The following is a 26,186-nucleotide window of genomic DNA, read 5'->3' on the forward strand; positions in this document are numbered from 1 at the left end:
TGAAGCAAATTTGTCTTTTGAAATGCAGCAAACAAATGAATGTTCGATACAACAAACATAATTGTTTGGTTCCGCAAACAATAAATATCTTTACGTCAAATAACATATTTTTGTTGTATTTTTATCCAAACATACAATAGTTTTCCCAAGCAATAAATTATTTTGAAAGAAATAAACACTATGTTAGAAAAATGAAATATATATATAGAAATAAATTATAATTATATATATATAGAAATAAATTTTTTTATTAAAAACCGTATGTTATTTCCACTAAACAATACTATTTTTCTATCAAACAACATGAATTATTCTATTGAAACAACATTTTCATTCAAATAAAATGATATTAAATCATGTTGTTTATAGCAAATAAACCCAAGTCAAACGAGTCAAACACGTATACTAAATCCAAAGAAACCATTTTCTCTGTATACAACACATGTTACATTGCCCTTACACTGTTGAGTGAAAAACTATAATATTAATGAAATGTTACCATTGATTGATGCTTCCTGGACAGTCTTTTGATCTTAGCACTAAATTATAACGTAATTCCTCGCAAAAAGCGTCTCCGGCGCTATCAGAGACGTCGTAATTTCCAATTTTCAAGCGTCGTTGCAACTTTCGACAACGGGGGAAACGCCTTTTAACATCGGAAATTACATTACGTTCGGTTACTCAGTATAGAAGCGTTGTCAAACGCTTGTCGTTCGACGACGGTTGGTAGGGTATCCCGAGCTCGGTCGGACAGTGCGAGATGACGCGAAATTATGCAACGTCCACGGTCTTTCGCCGTTACACCATAGCTAGCGTGTATCTAAAAGACACACGTAATCTTGGCAGTATCTTGACAGCGTGTGTCGGGATGCGTGGCGTTTGTAAACAAAATAAAACACGTTCCCTCGACACATTCTTTGCCACTGACGCGCCGCGCGCCTACGAGCTGTGTGTGTGCGCGTGCGTGCGCGCGCGCGCGCGCCATCATCCATCGGGTTTCATTCGCCGAGGTTTCCACGATTGTTGCGCGGTGTGCGTCGGAATTCCTGCTGCTGAATCTCCGGTGCGTATTTTATTAACCTTGGCACTCGGAGACGGATTACCGTGATCGGAGAATGCCGAACGGCTTCTAAGGTATCTTGCTAAAGACAACGAGTCCTGTAAAGACAGGATCGTTCGGGCGATTCTGTTCCAACACGCGCGAGAGCGAGACAGCGATCTCCGAACACGGAAAGGCGAAAACGAAAAAATCTCAACGCGCAAGAATCGAAGAGAGCTATACTCGAAGGAGCCTCGAACGTCGCGCGTTTTGCGTCGGACGCCGCTTCACCGGGAGGCGTCGCTCCGAGTTCCGGGGTTCGAGAGAGAGAGAAAGAGAGAGAGAGAAACCGGTCATCATCGTCTCGACGATGTTCAGATTCGCGTGTCAAGGACGAACGCGGAAATGATTCGCCGGCTCGTCGACAATGGGGAAGCGCGTGGCCGTAATTGATACACGAGGGAGAGATACGCGCGCGTCTCTCCTCTTCCCCTCGTCCTCGCGTTACTCTCGGCAAGAGACGTTCAAGTCGCGTAACATCTCGCCGACGAGACAAACCAGCCCCGCCCGGTTCCTTTTCTTCCCCGCGCGAGTCAATTTAAAGCGTCGACGACACGCCGAGGCAGCCACGTGATCAACCATCCACGTTCCGAACAGGATGAGCGCTTTTATCCGGGACAATGCCTCTGTAAAGACAAGAAGACCAGCGCGGCGGCGGACACGAGAGGCGAGACGAGAACATCAGGTTCAGCTCGACGATGCCCGGCGGTCACTTTCCATTACGCATCCTCCTCTTAATTGCTCTCTCGCTACTTTCTCCTACGTTATGTCATCCCCCGCGTATACTCCTACTTTTCCGCTCGGTACTCCGCGCGACCGAGAGGATCAGCGTCCCCCCCCTCCCCCCTCGACGAATACCGATCCTATCCATGCGGACGCCGGCGGGACGAAGAGGGGAATTCGACCTCGAGAACAATCGGCTGGAATGCGCAGACTCGTCTAGATTAACAATCCGGATGTGAATCATTGGGACGGAAGCTGGACCTCCCGCGAGAGAGAGAGAGAAAAAGAGAGAGAGAGAGAGAGAGGGGGGGGGGGAACAAGAGGTACCTGGAGAGGCGGCTCTCCGAGAGTCCCTTCGGTACATTCCAAGGTGGTCTCATCATCGAGCGATAATACCCCCGCGGGAGAGACGGAGCGTGTAAGGAGGTGACTCCTTCTTTTTGTTCCAAGCTCCCCTGTAGGACACTCGGGGGGACCCGGCGCGGCACGCTCTCTCGGCAATCAGCGCGGCCGAGGGAGGGCCCTTTGTCGGTTGGACAACCATGAAATCGTTCGGATGCCTTTCTTTTCCTCTTCACGCGACGGCCGAACGCACAACGTATTCCCCGACGAGCTCGAAATTTGTGAAAGAACGAGATAATTGCGCCGAAAGCACAGGGCCCAAATTAGTATCTCGGGTATAATAACGGGAAGGGGAAAAAAGATACGTGCCTTTCCTTTTCATCACGATAAGGGAAATGAAAAATATCAGGGTGCGTTCACGTTGTTACACGGGAAGGAAGATTTCTCTTTGGATTTGATCAAGTTTCTTTGATCGACGCAAAAATTTGTCTCTTCAGATGGATCAAATAAACGGATGTTTGATTCAACGAAGAGAATTCTTTGGTTTGTCAAACAATAAGTATCTTTACGTCGAATAACAGATTTCGTTTGTATTTTCGTCCTAACGTTACAATGGTTGTCGCAAGCGATAAATTATTTGAATGAAGTAACATTATGTTGGAAAAATATTGAAGAGCTACGTTTTGTGTTTCAGCGAAGCGATATTTAATATATAATGAAGCAAATTTTTCTTTATTGAAAATCAAATACATTATTTCCTCTAAATAATACTTTTTTTGCCGTCAAGCAACATGGTTTATTGTAGTGAAGCAACATTTTCATTCGAACGAAAGGATATTCAGTATTAAATTATGTGGTTTATATTAAGCAAATTCAAGTCAAACAAACACGTGTATTAAATCCAAAGAAATTTCCTTCTCTGTCCTCCTCCTCCTATCTTTCGATGTAAAAACTTCTTTTCTATATCGAAGGCAAACGAGAGAAACAGGCGGTAAAGCGTCGTGCACCCTCCACGGACGAAGTTGGAATCGACCATTTTTTTTTAACTGTACGCGATGCGAGCGTAGATCCTTCTTCAGGAGAGAGAGAATCGTTTCCTGTACACAGCACAACGACTTGGAATAAACTTTAATGCCTGCAATTACGTAAATTATGCTAATCACGCCACTTGTGCTCAACAAAAACCTGCGATCCACGGGCTAATGTCTTCCCGAAATTGCTGCGTGACCGGGAAATTCTTCTACAGAGCCCGCCAATAAAAAAGACTCGTCTGTATACGACAAAACTAACTTAATTACAGACGGATGTCTTGCGATCGATTAAAACTCCGCGTTTACGTTAAATATCGCGGAATTTGGGCCATAAAAGTGCGGAATTATCGAGTATCGGCTCGGCCGAGCAACGAGATCGTACGAGAATTTGTCACTTGCGTTTGCCGGCGTAGAACGAATGACGATTGATAACGGGCACATTGCTACCACTGCACTTTCACTGAGAGTCGAAAGAGTCGCCAACCAGTTTTCGAATTACGATTCGCTACTTCCCGAGCTAGGTTGACACCCGTCGCTCACAGCCGTGATTCACAATTCGCGAATACACGACGATGATAACGATGATGACGATGCATCTCTCGCGTCTATTTACGCATACCGACGGCGTTGATTCCTCGAGCATGACGCTTCGTTATTTCAGAATATACACCTGCGACACGGAAACGCGACGAAAGACGCCCGGAAAAAGTTCGTGATCCCGCTCGTTCAATATCGCTCAATAATTTCAATCGTCCAACCTAATTCGCTCGCGATGCTCGAGCGAGATACAACCGGCCGACCGAATGAATCGGCGATTCGATGCCTCTTTGATACAATCTCGGCCGTGGGGTCGTGAGAGGTCGTCCAGGTGACAAATGCAGATCGCGAGAAGAAACGTTTCACATCATCATCGGACAGCCGAGGGGAATGCGGTGCGCAACGCACGTGTGCAACGTTCATCGGCCGTCCTCGGGGTCTCGCGAGCGGCTAAGGTCTCTCTCGGGTTTATTCCCGAGAGGTAATTGCGCACGTACGTAGGTATCCCGTCCCGTCGCGCGCGCTCCCTCCCGAGGCGAGACACGCGCGGCGGCAGAATTACATGCCCACTCACCGACATGGTAAAACGAGCGAACGACGTTGGCCGATCGCGCGTGAATGCCCGGCTTCGCGATGTCCGCGGTGCCGATGCTGTTCTGAATGTTGTACAGCTGCCTGAGCGACTCCGGAACATGGGCCGGTCCCTGCGGCTTGGGTCTCCTGCTGAGGCCGAGGAAGGTGAGCAGGCTGGCCTCTATCCCGGCGATCACCTGCTCGCGCTTCCTGATGTGATTCGACGACGACGACGGCCACGATGGCGACGAGACGTTCGTGTTCGAGTCGATGCGTAGGCGAGCCTCTGCGTTAGCATTCGCAATTGCTAGCAGCGCGACTGCTGCCACGAGCACTAGACTCAGCAGCGGCGGCATGCGCATCGTGACGTCGTCACTCACTGACGTTACCTCCCTGAAAGCACAGAGGTGAGAGAATTGTGTGAGAATCTGAACTCTTTTCCTCGCGAAATCGCTCGGTCTCGATCGTGTGTGTGTGAACTCTCGAGTTTCGAGGGGGCTCTCTAGAATTCGCGGACGCCCCCGGTGGAGATCCAGACGCGAGCTCGCGCGCTGAGAAAAAGATTTCTTCAGATCCGATCAATTTTATCGCGTCCAAAGAAACTTCATCATTGGCATGCTCCGAAGAAACGAATGTTTCCATTAATAAGTACGATTGTTAAAGTCTTCAACAAATATGTATCTTTATCTTAAGTAAAATATTTATTTGGGAAAGGAAAGGATTTTCTTATAAAGAAATTATTTCATTTTACACGTTTATCATAACCGAATAATATTTTATTCGGTTAAAGGATATTATTTTAAATAATAACGTTCTTTCTGTTAAGTAATAGAGTTCTCTTGAATGAGACAATACAATTTTTACCCAAACAAATAATATTCCGTATATGCTGTTTCTCTGATACAAAGCTTAGTCAGATAAATAGAAATACTAAATCTGAAGAAATCTTTTTCCCTCTGCGCGGATGCCTCCTCACTCTCGCGTCTGTATTATCACGAGTGTGTCCTCGGCAAAATGTACAGTAGTTGCAAGCGATTCCCCTTGATTGAAGGGGACTTTCAAGTCCGAATGTCGCAAAGTGATGGATGAAAGCTCCCGGTCGTTTCCCGCATCACGAAAGACACTGAGGACTATTTGAACGTCCGCGTAAGAGTTATTAATCGGGTCGATTATTTTCCCCTTCGTGAATTCGAAGCGACGACGGGACACCGCGATTATCCGCTGTTATAAACGAGAACACACAGTCTCAACGGGCGAACGACTCGGATTCCTTACTTGTCACTTTTTTATTTCGAGGGCTCCCTAGTAGGGGTCACGGTGTGGTACTTAAGGAGGCACCTTTTACCTACGGAGGACGATGGCTGACTGAGAGAGCAGAGACTGAGGAGTTCATTAAAGAAATGCGGCCTGGCCCGAAGAATTGGAGGGAACAGATTGAGCAACCTTTTTCTAGAGATACATTAGTCAGTCCTTAAGGATGCGCAGTACTCGAGATAACCAGCGAGAAGCCGTGAGATACAGTTATGCACCAGGTAGAAGGAAAATAGATCATCTTGGCTGATCTTTTCAGGTAATCGACCGGCGTATTCTTTTAAGGGAGCGTTCCCAGGAATCTTTCATTGTTTCAACAGCCGAAACACCCGGGAAAATTGACGCACTATACGATATTTTCGAATTAATTTTTTACGAACGCAACGATAGTTATGTTAAGCTATTTTAAAGCCGTTCTACAATGTCCGTAAAAACATGATTGTAAATCTGTAAGGTAAAACGTGGTCTACAATGAGCAGTAGGAGTGTGTTTATAAGTAGAAGAGTAAGAAATTAACCACTCATAACCGATTATTCCCCTTATATTCGAATATGATTGGTCAATTTCTTATTCTTACTTTTTTATGAATATTCCTACGCTTATATATATATAGACTACGCTTAAGACAAAACTGTAAAAGCTTGTTCCGGTGTAGCAGGCATAAATGAAAATCATCTACGATTTCGTTTACGATATTATGTTGTGGCTTACCACAGCGGAACGGGCCCGCGTCTTACAGATAACTCTGTATTATAATGGTTGTTGCTTCAAATTTGTCTCATGTAAGATACATTTTCAATAATGTGAAGATCCAAATGAGAAACTCAATTTGAAAAACATTGAATTAAAATCGGGATCTTATATTTCACTTAGACCTGAATTTCTTAGTTGAATCATATGATATACCTGAGATATATAATCGCAATTATAACTAAAAAACTCACATCTAACTCTGAATTCAAGACTGAGGCCCATATTAACGATCGTTGCTTCAAATTTGTCTCAAGTAAAATATTCTAATTTGAATTTATGTCCATGTTAATAATCATTACTTAAAACTTGCTTCAGGCAAGCGAGATACTTAAATTTAGAGTTAGACTTGAGTTTTTTCCGGCTGAATCGCGCTTGAAAAAGTAAATTGCAAAAGTAAGCAAAGTATGTTACGTGGTTGAGATAAAAAGCTCAAATCTCAAAACTCTAAATTCGGGACTATCTCACGTGGGACAAGTTTCAAGTAACGACGTATTAATACAGATCTTAAGCTTGATCTACAATGTGCTTTTTGCATTTTGTTTCTTACTCTCTGTCTTTCTTTTATAAAAACTTCTATTTACTTATAGAAACAAGGGAGCAAAAAACAAGAAACAAAGAGTATATTGAAGATCAGGTTTTAAAGTTAGATATGAAGTTTTCAATTATAACGAATATGGTTAATCACAAAAAAGTTACGATATTTTTTTTCGATGAGATTCAGGATACAATTTCGTATCCAATAGGAAAATGTATCTCCTGAGAATGACTAAGAAACAAATTCTCTTATTGGATACGGGATGCGTTCCGGGAAACTTATCAAAAAAAAGTGTTGCAACTTTTTCGTAGCTGATCGTGACGTTATATTTGTGATCGTTCAATTCAGACCGTAGAATTCAGATCTAACTTTGAATTTACATCCTAGTATATTAATTGAAACAAATTTCAAGTAACGACTGTTAATACTACTACTAACCCGAGTATCTTAACTGAATCAAGTTTCCAGTAACAACTATTAACACGGGTCTTAAAGTTGTATCTGAATTTTTCAATGACATACGAATAGCGATATGATCAATCAGAAGAAGGCTGCAATATTTCTTTGTCGAGCCTTTTAGCCCACAGTCTTACACCGCAGAATGAGCTTTAAGCTTCCTCGCTCCGCTCCGAGCGAATTTCGCGAGTCCTCACAGAAATTTTGCCCGACGGTGTGGTGCCGCACAATTTCTCCGAGTCGGCGTAAGGCGAGGGAGAGATCAGAGGCTACCAGGACTCAATTCCACTTCGGTCCTCGGTTCCTGGACGGCCCGCCAATGGACGCGCGCGGAGGAATTCGTCGAATCAGCCTTCCGTCCCGAAGTATAATCGCTTTCTCTTACTCCCCGGCCATCCGAGCGTCTCTTTTTTACGATCTTATACAGGGTGATTCGACGAATATCTCCGGGGACTCTCGGAAGAGGAGAACGGACAGTTCGAATTAACGAAAGGCAAGGAGAGAAAGAGGGAAAGAGAAAGATAGAGACGCTCGCTCGTAACGGCGGTAACACCTGCATCGAGATAGGAGGGTCGGCTCGTCTTCTTCCGTCGCTCGGACTGTGCCGTCCGTCACACACGGAGGCGCCCCGAGGCGCGTATATCACGGAGGGCGTGCTCGATTTGTTTACAACAAAGTTAGCGGCACGAAAGGCCGCGAGGCGTGCGGAGAACGCGACGTAACGCGACCCGCCTCTGCGTATTTAGAGCGTAACCCGTCGTCGGCCCGTCACGACTCGCTATGTCGTGTAATTTCGGAATTGATCGAACAATGTTGTCGCATGACACACTTGCTGCGTTGCATTAACGGTAGAGTTCCGTCCGGCGGCGGACGAAACTGGTTTTATCCCGCGATTTTCAGCGCGTATTTCTCAAAGGCGGAATATTTATGCCGTCGCCGTGACTCGTTCGTTCCCTCGCTCGCTCGCTCGCTCGCGGCCGTTATCGGTGGACATTAAAGGCGGATATGTGTTCCACTCTCGGTTTCATTCAGTGTAAAATGCTGAGCCCGGTGAATGCCTTCCTGTTTAGCGCTATGCCAAAACGAACGTCGACGCGAACGGCCGCGCGAATTCCGAGACGAAGCGGAAGAGAGCCTCCGCGGCGCGCGAGGAAGACTCGAGAGCTCGAGCGACATTGGAGCTACCGAAAAGCGCGTGACGAATGTCGATAATAAGGCGCGTGTACGTACGAATTATACGCGGGATCGTTCCGACGCGAAGTCGAAAGAGCGGAAACGTCTCAACCGCGCGATTTTTCTTTTCTCATCGAGGAAAGTACTGGCGGCGGGCGAGGCGCGCTTGCTTTTTCGCGAGCTCCGTTTCGCGGGATCCCCGATTGAAACTGACGACGACGATCCGGTGGTGAATAAGGAAGCGCTCGAGAGAAGCGGGGGATACTTTGTAGATCGAGAACGCGCGCGCGTGGCGTGCCCGTTTGAATAAATCACAATGCGTAATTAATGAACGCGCCGGAGCGCACCAGCGATACTTTATTGACACGAAAAACAGCGCTTCTCGCGAACACGCGCGGTCTCTCTCTTCCTTCTCCGCCGGCTCGATAAAACGAGCGCATACAACGATACGAACAACGGCACGAGTTCCCGGTATTCTCATTAATGCCGATGCTGTACACACACGAGTTAATTAATTCTAATAATTCTCTTCTGCGAAAACGTCCGACGCGGGCCTCCTATCTACCGGCGCTTTCTTCCGCTACGCGGCGATGCCGCGCACCGCGGTTGAACTCTGCGCGTCTGTATGTGTGCAAAATGATCCTCCTCGCGAACCATCGCTTCCCTTTCCCGAGAGAATTCTTTCGCGATTTCGTCTGTTCTTGCAGCTGAACTGGAGCTGCACTAGAGAAATTCACGTACACTAAAGTACGAGGATCTCGTACGTGTACGCTTCGTACGCTTCAATGTACGTGTACATTTCTCGGACTAGCGCAGCCAGTTTAACCAAAGAGAACAGATTTTCCCAATTTTTCCGGGGGCCAGAAAAATATTCGAAGCTATACTTCGGAAGTTTCAGAAGGAAGGAGCGTTCTCCTCCCAATTTCTCCGCGGATTCCTTCGGTCTCTCGTCATCTTTGTGGAAAACATGCAGATGCGGCGGGGTTTTCAACGAAACCATCGTAAAATTTGCCAAGCGAACTTTCGCATCCTCGAGATGGAAACCCGCGGAAAGATTACGAAGAAAACGGGTGTTCCTTCCGAAACCTTAAAATACCTATACTCGAACCACACCGATCTTTGAAAATCTCGCGACCTCGATCGGCTTTTTCTTTCCGCCGGCTCTACTGCTGGGACTCAAGCGAGCGATCAGATCCTCCTCGTGTGTACGAATGAACATCTGTGCAACAATTACCTTATTGCCACTAGTCGGATGGATCACAAAGCAAGGACAAGAAGAAGGCGGAGGAGCGATTAGAACGACTTCGGCCTACATCTTCGTGCTCTCCCTCTTCGCAAGCACCGTGCCGCCATTCATCCGCTGAAAAGCATCATCACGCGTCGTTAGTCCAAGGGATTCGGGAGAAAAGGGGGGGGGGGGGGAATTAACGACCACNTCATCACGCGTCGTTAGTCCAAGGGATTCGGGAGAAAAGGGGGGGGGGGCGAATTAACGACCACGGGTCATCGGGAAGATTCATTAAAGTCCGATCACGCGTCCTCCCCGCCGCGTGTTTCGGCGGAGGGATGACAGCGGGATACAATATGGCGGTTCGTAACTCGCTCATCCGCGCGGCATCGGCACGCGAGGGCTCTCGCGGGCCTCTCGTGCGGCCCTGGCAGTACGAAGGAGCAGAGAGAGAGACGGGGCAGAAAGGTTGGTGGGACCAAGGCAGAGCCAAGCTGTCTGCCGCCGCCGCCTCTCGCGCGCGCCTCTCGGCTCTCTCGGGACCGCGCGGCGACAGCGTCGGCGGCGGCACGACGGCGGCGACACGGCAGCGGGAACGCGCGAGGGACTCTCGTTGCGCGTTAAGTAATATAATATATCCAGATCTTTTCTTCCAACGCCTCTCTCGTAGCGCGAGAGACCACCGACTTGTTTTTTCAAGGACAATGAATTTGCACCGATGCGGACGCATTCGCGCGGAAAAAGGCTCTCTCGTCACGCTTGCATTCCTCGCGGTGCGTTACCGTGTGGGCGCGGGCGCGTTTGCAGAAGGTGCCTTTAGCGCGCGCGCGAGCGCGCCTTGGGCCGCCTCCGTCGACCCTCGTCGAGACGATAGATAGCAGCGATCCCCGGCTCTCTCTCTCTCTCTCTCTACTCCAGGCGCTCTCAGGTATGCCGCTCTCAGCGAAGCTCTCGACGAGGAAAATATATTCCGAGCTTACGAGCGTTCCCCGTGCGAGAGAGAGAGAGAGACCACCCGCGCGGCCGGCGCGAGACCACCGAGCGAGCGAGCGAGCGAAGCGCGGACGGGTCGTTAATGGGCAACGTGCTCTCTTCTCCTCGACGTAGGAATTTAGTCGCGCGAGTCATCGACGGCGATGGCGAACGCGTCGCATGCGCTCGACGATGCGTAAACAAGAAGCAGCGAAGGCTCTCCGCGTCGCTCTACCTGGAAACAACATCCGCGTTGGGACGCGGGCGGGCGCGGATGGGACAGATTTGCATTCGCGTTCGCTCGCTCGCGCGCACGCACGCACGCACGCACGCATGCCGCTAACCGAGCGCGCGCCGCTGGAATGCGGCGCGCTGGGAACATACAAGGATAAGGTCGGCGCGGAGCAAGGCGCGCGCGCGCGCGCGGTGTGCTCCGAAGAGCGGCGCGCGCGAGAGAGTCACATACAGCGTAGGCACGTCATCGTCTAAAATAATCGGGCCAGGCGACGCGGCAAACGGCAGCGACAATGAGCGCGGACGGCGGCTGAGGTTGAGGAAGAAGTGGGTCGGAGAGTAGAGCGGTGGGACGCCAATTGGAAAGAAAGGAAATAGAAGAAGGAATCTCGCGGTCGCTCGCACAGCGCCTCGCGCAGCGCGGAAAGAAAGAAAGAGACGGACAGACGCGGGGAAATAAAAAAGAGAACGGGAGGGAGAGAGAGAAATGTATACGCGGAGAGCCGAGGAGAGAAGGGGAGAAACGCACATAAACAGAGAGAGAGAGAGATGGATAGATAGATAGATAGATACAGAGAGAAAGAAAAAGGAGAGAGAGAGAGAGAGAAGAATCCTTGCTCACCTTAACTAATCACGAGTCCGTAGTTCGAGCAGCCACGGCATCTCAACGGTGCCCCACGACTGTATCACGCGTGTAACCTCACCACTGGCACCACTCTCGCACGCGAGCGCGCGCGCGCGCACGGTCCACAACGCAAAAACCAGGAGGGCACTCTCCGGCGTGTCCAGCGACGGCCGGTCTGGCCGATCGCGCGCGATCGAGGAGGTGGAATACGGGAATGAGGGGGGGAGGAAGGAGACGGTGTACGGGACAGTCGGGGCGCTCGAGGAGGGAAACGAGCTGGCGACCAAGAGGACGGTCGCGACGGCGATGCCGTTTTTCGTCCTGCGACTACGACGACGACTGTCGAGACTACTGCGATCTCCCTCGTAGATTCTCCTCGTTCTTTTCCTCACGATACCATATACGGCTTCGTGAGCCGCGGCATCTGGTCCGCGAGATGAGATCTCGATCGGGCAGGCAGACCGAACGTCTACCGAACGTCGATCAGGAGGAGGAGGCGGCGGCGGTCATAGAGATCTCCGGTGAACCAGGTGCGTATCCCCTGGCGCGCTTGTCGTGCGGTAGTCGATGACGGCTGACGGAAGGGAGGAAGGGGGATGTTGGGCCTCGGTACACCTGCGCGCGACCTATCAACAGGTCCTCGCGCGCGCGCGCGCGCGCGTGCACGCACGCACGCACGACGCACGAACGCACAACAGGACACACGGAATCCGGCCCCGCCAAGTTCCACGCCGATGCGCACGTATGCACGGATATTCCTCTCCTCCTCCCCGCTGCCGTCCTTGCTGCCGCTCCGTTGTCCTCTTCCTTCCTCCGACAGGTTGTGTTGTTGACGGCTCGTCCCCGGGAGATGGATAGATAGATATAGATAGACAGATAGAGAAAGAAAGAGAGAGAGAAAGCACCCTCTTCTGGTCCTCCTCCTGATGGAGAAAGAACAATGACAAGAACGGACGGAGCACGAGGAGATCGCGGAGACGTGCCGCTGCTTGCTTTCGCGGAGCGATCGCGACGACAGAATGCCGCTCGAGGCGCACCGTTCTCGCCCGATCCACGGTCCCCGGTGGCTAACGCACACAGCCGAGATTGCGCGGAGAACTATCTCGCGAGGAGGTTTCGGCAAGGCCGCGTCGAACGTGTGTGCTCTCCCGGACCCCGATCCAGCGCGCTCCGTTCCACCGGCCCTTCCTTTTCTACCGCACGCCCCCCTTCCATCGACACGGCCGGCCAGCTTCAGGAGCGACGTGCTTTGCGCGCTCTCTCGGTCTCCGCCGGTCTCTCTCGACGGTGTTCTCTGTCTTTGTCGTACGACTTCGCGAGATTATCAGCGACGCACCTGATACCTCATGCGACGGCCAGCTACTGATCATCTCGCGAAAGCTATCTGGCCCTCTCGGGAATGGCGCGTCCTTCGTACCGCTACGGCGACGCTCGTCCTTGTTCCTTCCGCGGAACGCGACGTCGTGTTCTCCCTCGCTCCCGTTTACTCCCGCTGCTACTCCCATTTTCGGATTCGCTTCCAGTCGCAGTCCGCTGCTGCTGCAATCTTTTCCCTCTCGTCAGCTTTTCACTCGCCTGCGTTTGCCGGTGGTTCCCGATCTTGTTCCGTTCTGTTACTCATCCTAGATATCCTGCTCTATCGCCGGGTCCCGGTACCGCATCCTGATTCGCGATTTGATGAACTTCGCAGGCAGTTGCCAGCCTTCGGCCATTGCGAACATGCAGGCCGGCGTGGGTTACGTTCCGCTGAATTGTTCTGCGATCTCCCGAGGCGGAGAAAAGATACATCTGAGGTCCGGACATTCGTGTTGATTACTTCGCTACGTCGGGTTAATTCCGAAGACAATGCCGAAGTCAGCGTAAAAGTGGAGAAGGCGACGAAAGAACCGCCGCGCAAACCGCAGATTTTGAAGTGAAAACCGTTGTCGGTTGACCCAGCCTACGTCGGTAATGAAGGGACCTTCGTTGTCTGTAAGGATGCGAGTGATCCTATCGACTCGATCACGAATCGATCGGCGATCCTACTGACCGAGCAACTGATCCCGCGGTCAATACGAAAATGGTTACCACAAAAGTATAATTAGGACCAGTAAGAGCCTGAACATGGGTGTTCTAGTGCATTCGAATATTAATATACTTAGTTAATATTAATATTGATTGTGGAAAGATACATATCGGTCGTGTACGAAACGTACGTCCGAATTTTTTATTCGGCAATCATGTACGGAGAATCTGTCTTTCATGGTAAACCGATCTTTTCAATTCCGGATAAACAATTATTTAGGCGTTTTCCACTAACGCATTTCCGTAACGTGATTTATATTTTGATATAAGGAAAATTTTATAATTTCATTATATTTTGTGACGAACAAAAATTGTTCATATAATAATAAACCATTTTAATAGGACAGGAACTTTTACTTACGAAGTGAATAAATTACATTACATACGCATAGTTAAATATCTGAATGTGCAGGTCGTACTTTACAGGATTGCAGGTGTGCAAATGTTGACTTGTTTACAATCGAATTCATTATAATAAATCAAACACGTCTTAACAGAACTCAATAGGAACTTTTATTTACGAAGTAAATTACATGAAATACACGCAAAATGAAGTATCTAAACGTACTGGTTTCGCCTTACAAGATTATGTACAAGTGTTGATTCCTTTTTATAATTTAAGTATGCTACGCTGTCAGTTCCGGGAATAGATTCACCAGGAGATGATCCAGGAGAAAGTACGCCAGGTGTTTGTTGAACGGCGCGTTCTGCAAAGGATCCAGCAGAGAATCCATCAGCTTGCTCCAAAGCGTGGAGAACTCCATGAGCCACCACGGCAGCAAGGAATGCAGTCCCTCCTTGGCGGTGTCGTAGTAATCCCTCCCTTGCGAGGAGAAGTCTTTCATGTAACTCTTCTCGCCGACTATCTTCGCGTGCAAAAGCTTGACGACAATGGCAGCGCGGCCGCCGCTCAGAAGTTTCACCAGCATGTTGTAGAACATCGTGTTCACAGCGGGATCCACCCGCTTACGCGACAAGGAGCCGAAGATCCACAAGAGTTGCGAAATCACCGGAGGTCCACCCAGTAGACCGTCGACTGTAAGAACAGCACGCAATCGTCAACATGAAATGTTCAGCGTCAGGACGAAGGTATATCAAGTATTCTTATGAACTTACCGGCCTCCACGATGCACAGGCTGGCACCTTTCACGTGATCGCGCTGCGGCAGGCTGCACGGGAAGTTCTGGAAGGCGACCGGTAGATTCAGATTATTGCCGAACACCCCGTCCAGCAGCTTCCTCTCCCTGTTTTCCGCCTCGCTGAGATTGTGCTCGCTCGACGGCTCGACGCCCATGTCCATGTGCTCGTACTTTGTGTACGTGGACGCCAGGAAGGTGCTCATGAACTTGTCGAGGTGTTGTCCCTTCTCCTTGCGCAACTTGTAAGTCATGCTCTGGTAGAGGATGCCGATGTCGGGTGTGCTGTAGTTGGCGTAGTACGGCTTCAGGTTAGTCGTCGTGAGGAAAGTGTAGAGGAGCTCGCTGCTCCGCAACATCGGTTTCGACAGCAACTTCTGCAGGAACTCCTCGTAACGCTGACGATTGGTCGTCAGGGACGAATGGGGGTTTTTGCGCGACGGCAACGGCGAATCGTTCAGCTCCTTGTCGCCGTGGAACTCGGTGAGCCGCGTCCGCAGTGTGTAGAAGTCCTGATCTTGCCGCAGGACCGTCCACGACTTGGCCTCCGCTACGCTGTGCACCGCAATCATGTACACCGGCTGCGTGCCGCCGCCGTCCACGTGTGGAATGGCGACTCGCCAGGTCGTCAAATCCCGATGACTCTTGTCGCCGAAGCCCTTGATCTCATTGTACGCTCGAGCCGTGCAATCCACTTCTTCGACCGGATAGGCGTCCTGCAACTGGAAAGGAGCGCCGTCCATCGTCGACGTACGCAGAACACCGTCGACTTTGCCGAACTGATTGGTAAATCGTACGGGAGTAGACGCGTTTCCGCTCACGCTGGAAAAAACGGACGCGTGTGATTGATATAATTGTACAAAGAATATACAGCCAATAGTGGTCTCCAAATCCATTCGGTAAAATAGATGGTTGAAATGGGTATCAAAATTAAAGATCTCGACGAGCTGAAGATAAATATATAAGTTGGAAGTTGATCCGGTTTTCCGTCCCGGAAATACTGAGTTCCAAAAGTTCCAAAGTCTCAATAGTCTTTGATTTATTAAAGTATTATCAATATCATTTTATTCGTAGAGGACGTACAATTTATATATTTTGTGAAAAGTAATCTCAGGAATGTATGAACAAAATTGGAGAGTCAACGTGACAAGAGACAGAGATAATTTAGAGATAAAGCAGTTTGAAGCAGTCTCCATTTTTCGGCGAATAGCAATATTTTGATTTTATTTTTCTAAATTGTTGAATGAGCTAAATGAATTGAGTTTTAATTTTATTTAATGCTTTAATAGTTGTAGAATCAACTGGTGAGACTTCTAGAGTCTTAATCTAGCCGGAAGTGCCGGAAACCCAATCGGAATACTTGGATTTCCGGTAGGTTTTCAATTTTTTCTACCGATTCTTTTTTCACCAGGAACTGGAAGGCATAAACTTCTCAAAATGAGCCCTTATATGTCTTAAAACTCCAGCGTCTTCATCTTTTAATAAATCAAAAACCATTTAGAGTTCGGAACTTTTGGAATCTTGTACTTCCGGAACAAAAAACCGGATCGACTTCTATCCTATACATTTGTTTTCAGCTCATCGAGATCTTTAATTTGACACCCATTTCAACCATTTATTTCACTGAATGGATTACGAGAACATTTTGGCCGCATTTTTTCATTAAAAGTTTACGTGTGTGCGCATGACTGTGTAAATCCGATGAGAAATATGCTTACTTGGTTGCGATAGCCTTCGTCTGTTCGGACACCAAGTGGCCGCACAAGTATTTGTACAACTGAAATATGATAAAGAGACAGTTGTATTAGGATGTATAAGATTTCGTTAAATATTTAATGATACGCGATTTTGATATTGAATATTACTGTAATAAGAAAACTGAAAATCGTTAAGCATTCTTACTTGATAACTGTGATGGAACGATGGTAAACAGGTACTCTCTAAAAGTGCGTGTGCCTCTTGATGGGCTTCATAAAAAGGTCGCGAAGTCCGTAATTCTTGAATCTTCCCTGGCCCGCCTTCTAATACTGGAGAAGAGACACACATATTTAATAAGACACACATAATTAGTAATTTACACACGTTTTGGGCCAATTTTTATCCACTCGTGAATTGCTTACTCTGTTGTATGCCTTTCGATATGTGCAATGGTAAGTATAGGTATTCAGGGCCATCAGGGTCGAGATATACCGTGTACATAGTTTGAACGTCTACATATAAAGTTTCCTCAGCGTTGCTCGACATTTCCGGATTTAACATGCGTTTGCTGAGATCGTCTGAAAACGAAACACGATATGTATACAACTGTTACACGGGAAATTATCTTATAATACAATAGAAATTGTACGTACCAATATCTAGACAAAACTGAAGGAGATTCATAGGTCCCGTTTCTTTAATATGTTGCATGAACATGTACAACAGTTCAGGATTGTTCAAAACTTCGTCCAGAGATTGCTTGAAGCAATTCTGCGCGATGTGCGGATGCATCGCTGGAACCGTGACCCAGGATTGCAACATCGGCACGCTAATGGTTTCCGCGGCGTCTGACAGAGAAGTGTCACGGTGCGTGGACAATGTCACCAACATATTTATATTCTCTGGGTCTGCCAGTGCATCGATCGCCGGTAATAGCACCCAATTTGACAATATTTCACGTAGTATTACCTGGAAATAGACAGGGAAAAGATGTATGAAGTATACAATGGCCGGTTAAATATTCGAAGTAATTGATACACACGAAACTAGAGTAAATTCTGAAAAGATACATTACTTTGTTATTCGTTGAGACGTGTATGGCAGGCAATAAATGTGGCAATAGCGCGGTGACCAATCCTCGCAAGTAATTCAACTCAGCTTTTCTCGAATAAGCAGCTGGATGAATCTTTGAACCAAGATAACTTCCGATATAATCCCGAGGCATTCTAATTTCAGACTTGCAGTTGTACTTGCACTTTTTGCTGAGCATATTCCAGTCCCAGGCATGTTTTACAGCCAAGGGAATTAGATCGTGGAAAATGATGGTCGCTGTATCCGCACGTAATAATCTGCCAGCGATGTTCTTGGCTGCTGTCGTTATGGCTAAACGTAGCTGTTGTATAAAAGCTTCGTTGGCTGAGAAATCCGAGTACCAGGTGCAGACATAAATCTGCAGTATTTCTTCCAGAAGCTGTGATAAGGCAATGTATTTGCGTCTGTATTATTAGCGATAAAACAATACAAATTATGTCCACAGTAAGGATTATAAATACCTGCTCCAAAGCGTGATCAAAATCCTTCGGTACTTTGACCTTCGTTGAATGTGGCAATAATTTATGCCTCTTACAGACATTACTGCAAACACTGCACAGATCCTCGGCCTCGTTCTTTGTGATGAATTTGTTGCTCGTGATATTAAATCTCGTCAATAAACCGTTGATGATTTGCAACAGTTGTACGGTGTAAAAACTGGCGATCCCGTAGATACCGACCACAATGAGCATCCAAACGATACTGCAAGGGGAACTCGACCATTGTAATTCGAGAGACTTGATTTTTCAAAGATACATGTGGCACTGACAAATTCATATTATTCACCTTTGAAACACAACTAGAATGAACGTGGCAAGTAACACAATAATCGCAGACACTGTGATACTAAAATAGTATAAATCCTGCATCTTTTCGATGTTGAACAATACTTAATATTAACAGACGGAGAAACAATTCATTCGTTTATTAAATCATTCTTGTTTTGATACATAGCACTCAGCTGAACAGCGATTAACAAATGATTAGCCACTCGGGAGCCTGATTGGTCCGTACTTTCAGACCCGTCGATAAAGGCTGTCAGATATGGTCGATAAAAAAACCCGTTAATTTCAAAAGCATGTCACGTTTTTACGATTAATTACATTAGGTCTGGTTTTTTTCGCTGCACTAAAACTGCACCAGAACTACACTGAACTGAACTGAACCGCACTGGGACAGACTAGTACAGAATAGTTCAGTTCAGTGCAAAAGTGCAATGAAGAGATCTATTCGTTTTCGCTGCACCGCTGAAACGCCAGAGTAGTAATTAACATGGCTCATTACATGGCATTATTTGATTCTTCTGACGAAGAGGATTTTGTTGTTATACAACCACTATTACAACCCATTGTAGATGGAAACGATGAATGTAATATACAACTAAATATAGCGAATTTATTAATAATTTATAATATTGTATACCTTACCGATCATAAATTTAAATAAATGACTAAATGTAAAATAAATATAAATATAAAATCATAAAGATGTCTTGACATGTTAAATTCATCCTTGTGGTATGTTTGGATATTTCTGCTATGTATGTGTGTGTGACGGTATAATATTAACAATTTTTGAAAATGGAATAAAGAAGATGTTTCACACATTTCAATATAATGCAAGCCACATACCTGATAGAGACTTTTCGTATAAATTTCCGTTACGCTTACGTGCACTTCCAATCTACACTTTCAAGCACTACACTGACTACACTCCTAACTTAGTGCAACAGTTTACTGAACTGCCTACACTATATGCTGTTGCACTGCGAAACAAACAGCGTTGATGACGTCATGATGACGTCATTCTCGATAAAAAGAACGCTTTAGTGTAAACTCCTTGCACTGGTGTGCACTAGTGCAGAAAGTGTTTCGAAAAAAAAAAATAGACCTATTGTCATAGTTTATCAAGTTCCATCTTCGTATCAAAAGACGTCCGATGAGCATATCGGCTCATCCAAGTTCGAGGTGTACATTGGGTCTGTTCGTTTTCGCTGCACTGCTAGTGCAATAAGTTGAAGTGAGAAAACATATATTTGTCTCGCTTCAACTTATTGCACTAGTTCAGCGGTGCAGCGAAAACGAACAGACCTATTCATTCCTGCGTTCTAAACATAACCTAAAACGCACGTCTCATGCACGCCAGCCTTGAGTGTGTTTACCTGTGCGTTTCACCGTGTGCGAATCACCACTGCTATCTACTGCCGCTGTTGTAAACAGAATTCCTACCGATGCAGGTCGTTGACTTGCACCTTCGAAATAAGAAAATACAACGGCCGAACGTAATCCGCAAAACCGAAGTACAATCACTCGCAAGAGATCTCTCTTGCTTGCTGGAGAAGTTCTCGGAGAAATTAGGTTAAGTCCGGTGAAGCAGACGTCAAGCATCCTCACGTAGCCGGAATGACGTTACCCGGCATTGGAGTGTTCGGTACAGGGAGTATCGTAAGGATCATCATACCGTTCCTGCGAGAGAAGGGCTTCAGAATCGAGGCTATATGGGGTCGCACCTTGGCGGAGGTCTCGGAGGTGGCGAAGGACCTGGAGATACCGTTCCATACCAGCGGCATAGACGATGTCCTCCTCAGGAAGGACGTCGACCTGATCTTCATAATGTGCTCGCCAAGCTTGCACTCGCAGATCGCCGTGAAAGCCTTGGGCATCGGGAAGCACGTTGTGTGCGACAAGCCCGCAGGCTTGAGTCAAAGCGAGGCCTTGAAGATGGTACGGGCCGCGCAGTACTATCCTTCGTTGATCAGCATTGTTAATCACAGTCTGAGATTCCTGCCGACCTTCGTGCACATGAAGAAAACTCTGGAAGATGGATATCTGGGTGGACCAGTCACAGTTATAGAAGTGAGAGTACATATGGGAAGTTTGTTGCACAACGGTAAGCATATGCAAACAAAACCTAATGTTTGATCATGCAGGATTATCGGGAGAATTATAGAATCAAAGAGATATTAAGGCTACAAAGATTAGTTACAGCTTGTTCCTTTAAGATAAAATAAGGCTTGAATTACACCAAATTCCGATTGAGCCAGGTGAAGATTAATTAATTTAACGTTGCAATTGATACTTCTACTCCTCCCCTTTCTTAATTTCCTCCGAAACGGAAATCTCGATTAATTAACAATCCTACAAGTTAATCGTTAAGCTTAATCCAAATTTGGTGCAAACAAACCTGAAGCCTGATCTACAATGTGCTTTTTGCGTCTTGTTTCTTGTTCTCTATCTCTTTTCCATAGAAGTAGAAGTTCTTACAGAAGAAAGATAGAGAGCAAGAAACAAGCAACGCAAAAAGCGCACTGTAGACCAAGCTTAAGAGTCGAAACTTGCTTGAAGCCTAAAACTTATTTGTTTTATATACTTATCAGGATACGATTGGCTGTGCGACGACACGATGGGCGGAGGGATTCTCGCGCTAGTAGGCAGTCACGTTATAGACCTGATCTCCCATCTAACGGGTCAACGGGCGACGAGGGTGCACGCTGTTGTGAAGACGTTCATTCAAATGACTAAGTACATCAACGGGATCAGGCACGTCACGTCGCCGGATTTCTGTAGCTTTCAGATGGAGTTGAGCGGCGGCACCTTGGTGACGGCCACTCTGAGCAATCACCTGCAGGGACAGCTGTCCCAAGAGGTGTTGATATGCGGCGGTGGGAATTACATGGTCGTACGTGGCGGCGATTTATACGGTTGTCGCGCAGGACAAGAGGAGATTCTGTATCGCGACACGGACGATCTGCAGGGAATAACCGTGCCGATCGCCGATTCCATTCCACGGCCGTACATCAAAGGGCTCAGAAAAATGATAGCCGCGCTGAGAGAGGCCTTCCAGTCCGTGGAGGATAAGAAAGGTTGGATGAAGGAGCCGGTGTTCTCCGCGTCCACGTTTGACGACAGCCTCTACGTGCAAGCGGTAATTGACGCGCTACGTCAGAGTAACAGGCAGCGCGAGTGGGCCAAAGTCAACATGCTGACGGAGGAGCCAGACCCGAATCCTGTACTGAGCGCTGCTGTCAGGGCCACCGCTATTTCGATATAAAAAGACTGCTTCGCGCGAGAGCCGATTATTGCTTGTAGAAAGATTTGCGCTATTCTCTCATACATTTTAGAGACTGTACACTAGATAGATCAAACGACACTGATAGACGAGAAATCATATTTATTTAGGCAGCTATTATCGGCTTCTAATTTTACTATCATTAAATTAATTTAATGTTTCATTCTCACAACGATGACTTTTTTAACGCATTGAAATGACTGTTGCATTGTACATATACATATATATATATACTATGGAAGTAATATATTTATAGATACTGTCATGGTTGTGTTTATAGTACATATTAAATACACTGCTTTAACACACTATATATGTATATACAAAAAATTAAAGCAGTCTATGTAATATGTAATTAATAGTAATGTATTTATTAAGAAAAAAATATATATATAAAATAAATTTATGTATAAATGTTGTAATAATTATTTTTCATTTCTACGTTTGACTAGCCATTATATAATTGTATTATTAATAAATATTTATATTTCTATATTTGTTTATTATTGACAACTATTAAGTAATACAGACACTAAACACTGTAGTTATAATACTTGAATTTTTATAAATAGGCAAAATTCAAATTGTAACTTCACCAAAAATAAAGATGACATGGCTTAAAAGGCGTTTTGCAGATTGGAATCTCCAATTTTCACATGTTATTAAGTATAAAGTTTCTGTTTCCAAGATTTGGCAAACTTTGTTTTAACAAGAGTTTCTATATGAGCGAAGTAACTGTTGAAATTAGTGGAAGGACGTCAGTAGGTTGAATTGATGCCTTAAAGTTACTTTTTATACGCAAATATGTACACACATTGAAAATTTCTGTGCAAATAATATATTGTACATTTTTTAAATATAAAAGTATAGGTCCTGCACGTAATTGCAGTAAATTATCTTTTCTTTCCTTTAAGTTTCTTCGCTTGTCGGTGCGCCTTATAGTGGGTCTTCTTCTTTTCTTCAATAATTTCCCTGTATTTGCGCTTATTATATTTCGTGAATTCTACATTAGCCATAAGCTCGTCGACGATTGTTCTTTTGCGCTCCTTCTTTGTAAGACGTGATGAATAATAATCTGTTGCGGAATCCATAATTTTGCCAATGTGAAAGTGTTTTGGCAATCCTTTCCTGTCATTCTTCTTGTAGAACTGTTTCGGATCCAATGCTGATCTCATTTGCAACACCTCAAGGTCATGTTTGATCTCCGGTGTCATGCGAGGGGCACGCATATTAAACCATCCCCCACCTGCTCCAGCCTTTCGCTGTTCGATTCGTTTACGAGCTTGCAATTGGCGTTTGCTTGGCTCATAAGGAGGCGCAAACCGTAATTTTTCGAAACTAGATGTGATAACACTCTTCTTCATAAACTCTTCCACTGGATCGGTTTCCTTTCTCGTGCGATCTTCTTCTTCTCTCAATTTAGCCATTGAAGATCTCCAATCCATGCCAGCCTCAAAATCAAGATCAATGTCTTTGCTGGAATAAAACTTTGGTTCCTCCATTGTAATGCCGAGATATTCTGCATCATATATCTTCATTGGGTCAAGATCTAATGACAAAGAACAAAGATATTTTTAATCGTTTATAGTACAACTATAGGTAGTTATTCAACAAATACACTATATTAATCTTGTTTTCCTCCATATACAGATACAACAAACTAGAGATGTTATATCGGGTCGTCAAGGATGAAATTTGTAGAAAAAAGGCAAAGTTGGTTTATAACTTACAAATATAAGAAATTATTTTATTCATCAAAATATGCACCCATATTGTCTATACACTTTTGCCATTTAAGCGGCAGGTTGTTCAGGTCGGTGGTATAAAACCCTGGCGGACGAGAGTCAATGAATTCTTGGAAGGCCAGTTTTACAGCATTGTCGGAATTAAATTGTTTTCCTATTAAAAAGTTGTCCAAATTGCGGAAGAAGTGGTAGTCAGTGGGGGCTAGGTCTGGTGAGTCTGAAGGATAATGAAGAAGTTCCAACTCCAATTCCTGTAGTTTTGCCACAGTCATTTGCGCAGTGTGTGGTCTAGCGTTATCATGCAATAAGATAGGAGTCAATCTGTTGACCAATCTAGGCTGTTTTTCTTTAAGTTTTTGCATCATTTTGTCCAGTTGGTTGCAGTATATTTCTGCTGTGATCGATGAGCCAGGTTTCATGAAATCATAATGGATCACACTTGCACTAGACCACCAAACACTCACTATCAGCTTCTTTTCATGAATATTGCGCTTTGGAGTGTGTTTTGGTGATTCATCCTTTTCCAAGCACTGTGCTGAACGTTTGCGATCGTCATATTGGATCCATTTCTCATCACAAGTAACAATTCGATTCAAAAATGGATCAGATTTGTGACGAGAAAGCAACATCAAGCAAGCTTCCAAACGCTTTTGTTTCTGTTTTTCATTCAGTTCATGTGGAACCCACTTATCCAACTTTTTCACTTTACCGATTTGAGCTAAATGAGTTAATATTGTTTGTTTGCTAACACCAAACTTCAACGATAATTCATGGGCACTTTGAGATGGGTCAGACTTAACGGTGATCTTTAGTTCGTCATTATTGACCTTTGATTCTGGGCGACCGCGTGGCTCATTTGTCAGGTCAAAGTTATCTGTACGAAATTTGGCGAACCAATTTGATACTGTTCGTTGCGTAGTAACACTAGAGCCAAATACACTATTAATGTTTTGCGCGGTCTGCGATGCCGTAGTTCCACGTAAGAACTCATACTTCATAATAATGCGAATTTCCGACCGTTCCTTTTTCAACAAAATTAATAAAAAAAAATTTTTTAATATTTTTTAGAGCTTACGATGATTTCTTTAAACAGGCGAGATATGTAACTTTCCAACAAAGAAAACAGAACGGTAATATATTAAGCCAATGTCAAATAATAAGCTGTTACAGTTACAGGCAATATTATTAACTACAAATTTCATCCTTGCCAACCTATAACAACTTGAGAGATTAGCTTGATCAATTTATACATCCTAACCTCTATCTTATAAAAATAAAGATCAAATGTAAGCTGATCTTTCAGGCTTTATATATACTGTATAATTGCCATATAATTACCAGTCTCGTTTTCCATTTCAGTTCTCGTCAGGTTATTATATCGTTACTATATCATTACTTTCTAAGAGCCAGGAGAGAACCTAACAAAAAAATTATGGGAGCGAACACGATGTTTGCTTGATACTAGGATGTTCGATTTCGATTCGATTTTCAAGAATTCGATCTTTTTCCCCAAAAAATCGATATTTTTTAATCGATTTTTTTTTCTGTTTGATTTTTGTATGAATCGATTCTTTTAACAGAAAATCGATTTCTGATTCGACATATATAGGCCGGTATTCATAGTTGCATCTTATATATAAGACCGTCTCAAATTCATCTTCAGATATTATATGGCTCATTTCATTGGCTGCGAAACATCTGAACATGAACTTAAGTTGATCTTAAGTATAAAATTCGACCATGAATACCGGCCATAGGTTGCGTTCCGATATTCACTGCCAATGAAAAATCTCTAGCATACATAACATAAACTATAATTTCTTAAGCCAGCGGCACACGATGTTTGTTTTTATGCTGAATTACTTGCTGGATGGAAATACTGTGTTCTGATTGGTGTATCGTCATCCATTTTCAGAAATGTACCAATTAGAACGCAGTATTTCCATCCAACAAGCAATCCAGCACGAAAATAAGCACCGTGTGCCGCTGGTTTTATAGACTTTTCTAGAATCGATTTTCATAGAATCTTTTCAGTTCGATTTTTTTAGTGAATCGATTTTAGTTGTTTCGATTAAAAATCAATTCAAAAATTGATTTTTATAATGATAATCTCACATCCCTACTTGATATCGCTTTGCATGTTTGCTTGAATCACTTGTGCATAGAAACGCGCCATCTGTGCTTTCATGGAATTATTTAGTTATCTCCTTTTTTTGTGAGGTCCTCTCCTGGATCTTAGAAAGTAACAATATAGTAACGATATAATAACCTGACGAGAACTGAAATGGAAAACGAGACTGGTAATTATATGGCAATTATATGACATATATAAATGGTATATATAAAGCCTGAAAGATCAACTTATATTAGATCTTTATTTTTATAAGTTTTTACACTGCCGATAAAAGCTTTTATTTTTGGTAAGTGTTTGTATTAGATTTACTAATTATCCTAGATGAGAAACGCGACGTACGACATGTACGGACTTACATGCTTTTAAACATAAATACGATTTCTTCTCATTATACGAGAGTGGATTAAATATAAACGAGTTTTTTTTAAATTGCGCGCCCGTCGACGGAGTTAGAGGTCTGCAACGTTTTAGACAGTGGAGGGGGGTCATGGTGGAAGGTAGTAATAACGTTGGCGCGCCACGTGCTTCTTACTCTCAGCAGCAATCATGATAAGCGAGAAAGAGGTACACCCCGCAGCTGCACAACGTGTTGTTATTAAGTTTCTCGTCAACGAAAATGTAAATGCTGCTGAAATTCGGCGCCGTGCACTCCCACAG

At 45.2% G+C, this 26,186-nt stretch overlaps 4 protein-coding genes across 6 annotated transcripts in view; 1 reads left to right on the forward strand and 3 right to left on the reverse strand.

The window, feature by feature from the left end:
• The window catches only part of LOC106741356 (protein decapentaplegic), a 17,399-nt gene extending 4,541 nt beyond the window's left edge, over window positions 1-12,858 (reverse strand). Inside the window, exons 1-3 of one of the 3 annotated variants that reach the window (XM_014613249.1) lie at window positions 11,590-12,818; window positions 9,768-9,893; window positions 4,307-4,698 (exon numbers count right to left, since the gene is read on the reverse strand). In XM_014613249.1, coding sequence (XP_014468735.1) covers window positions 4,307-4,667 — 361 coding nt within the window. In that variant the 5' untranslated portion in view covers window positions 4,668-4,698; window positions 9,768-9,893; window positions 11,590-12,818. Of the gene's footprint in view, window positions 1-4,306; window positions 4,699-8,590; window positions 8,750-9,767; window positions 9,894-11,589 lie in introns of those variants that run through there. The other 2 variants (XM_014613250.1, XM_014613251.1) reach the window with 2 other exon arrangements.
• A 1,288-nt stretch (window positions 12,859-14,146) lies between these two features.
• On the reverse strand, window positions 14,147-18,734 carry LOC106741352 (sorting nexin-14-like). Its single transcript, XM_014613243.1, has 9 exons — window positions 18,369-18,734; window positions 18,044-18,284; window positions 17,566-17,961; window positions 17,144-17,459; window positions 16,913-17,068; window positions 16,695-16,819; window positions 16,511-16,569; window positions 14,773-15,614; window positions 14,147-14,692 (listed from the first exon to the last, which is right to left on the reverse strand). Exons 1-9 carry the CDS (start codon window positions 18,449-18,451, stop codon window positions 14,283-14,285), a joined length of 2,628 nt encoding a protein of 875 aa, XP_014468729.1. The 5' UTR covers window positions 18,452-18,734; the 3' UTR covers window positions 14,147-14,282.
• Window positions 18,735-19,549: 815 nt separating this feature from the next.
• LOC106741301 (glucose-fructose oxidoreductase domain-containing protein 1) lies at window positions 19,550-21,940 on the forward strand. Its single transcript, XM_014613120.1, has 2 exons — window positions 19,550-20,471; window positions 20,959-21,940. The coding sequence occupies exons 1-2, from the start codon at window positions 19,985-19,987 to the stop codon at window positions 21,630-21,632; spliced, it is 1,161 nt and encodes a 386-aa protein (XP_014468606.1). The 5' UTR covers window positions 19,550-19,984; the 3' UTR covers window positions 21,633-21,940.
• Window positions 21,941-22,472: 532 nt separating this feature from the next.
• LOC106741299 (deoxynucleotidyltransferase terminal-interacting protein 2) lies at window positions 22,473-24,850 on the reverse strand. The gene is made up of 2 exons (XM_014613118.1): window positions 24,734-24,850; window positions 22,473-23,199 (listed from the first exon to the last, which is right to left on the reverse strand). Exons 1-2 carry the CDS (start codon window positions 24,747-24,749, stop codon window positions 22,544-22,546), a joined length of 672 nt encoding a protein of 223 aa, XP_014468604.1. The 5' UTR covers window positions 24,750-24,850; the 3' UTR covers window positions 22,473-22,543.
• Between the last annotated feature and the right edge of the window lie 1,336 nt (window positions 24,851-26,186).

Source organism: Dinoponera quadriceps, unplaced genomic scaffold (genome assembly GCF_001313825.1).
Source record: "Dinoponera quadriceps isolate SergipeBrazil2010 unplaced genomic scaffold, ASM131382v1 scaffold405, whole genome shotgun sequence".
Taxonomy (NCBI): domain Eukaryota; kingdom Metazoa; phylum Arthropoda; class Insecta; order Hymenoptera; family Formicidae; genus Dinoponera; species Dinoponera quadriceps.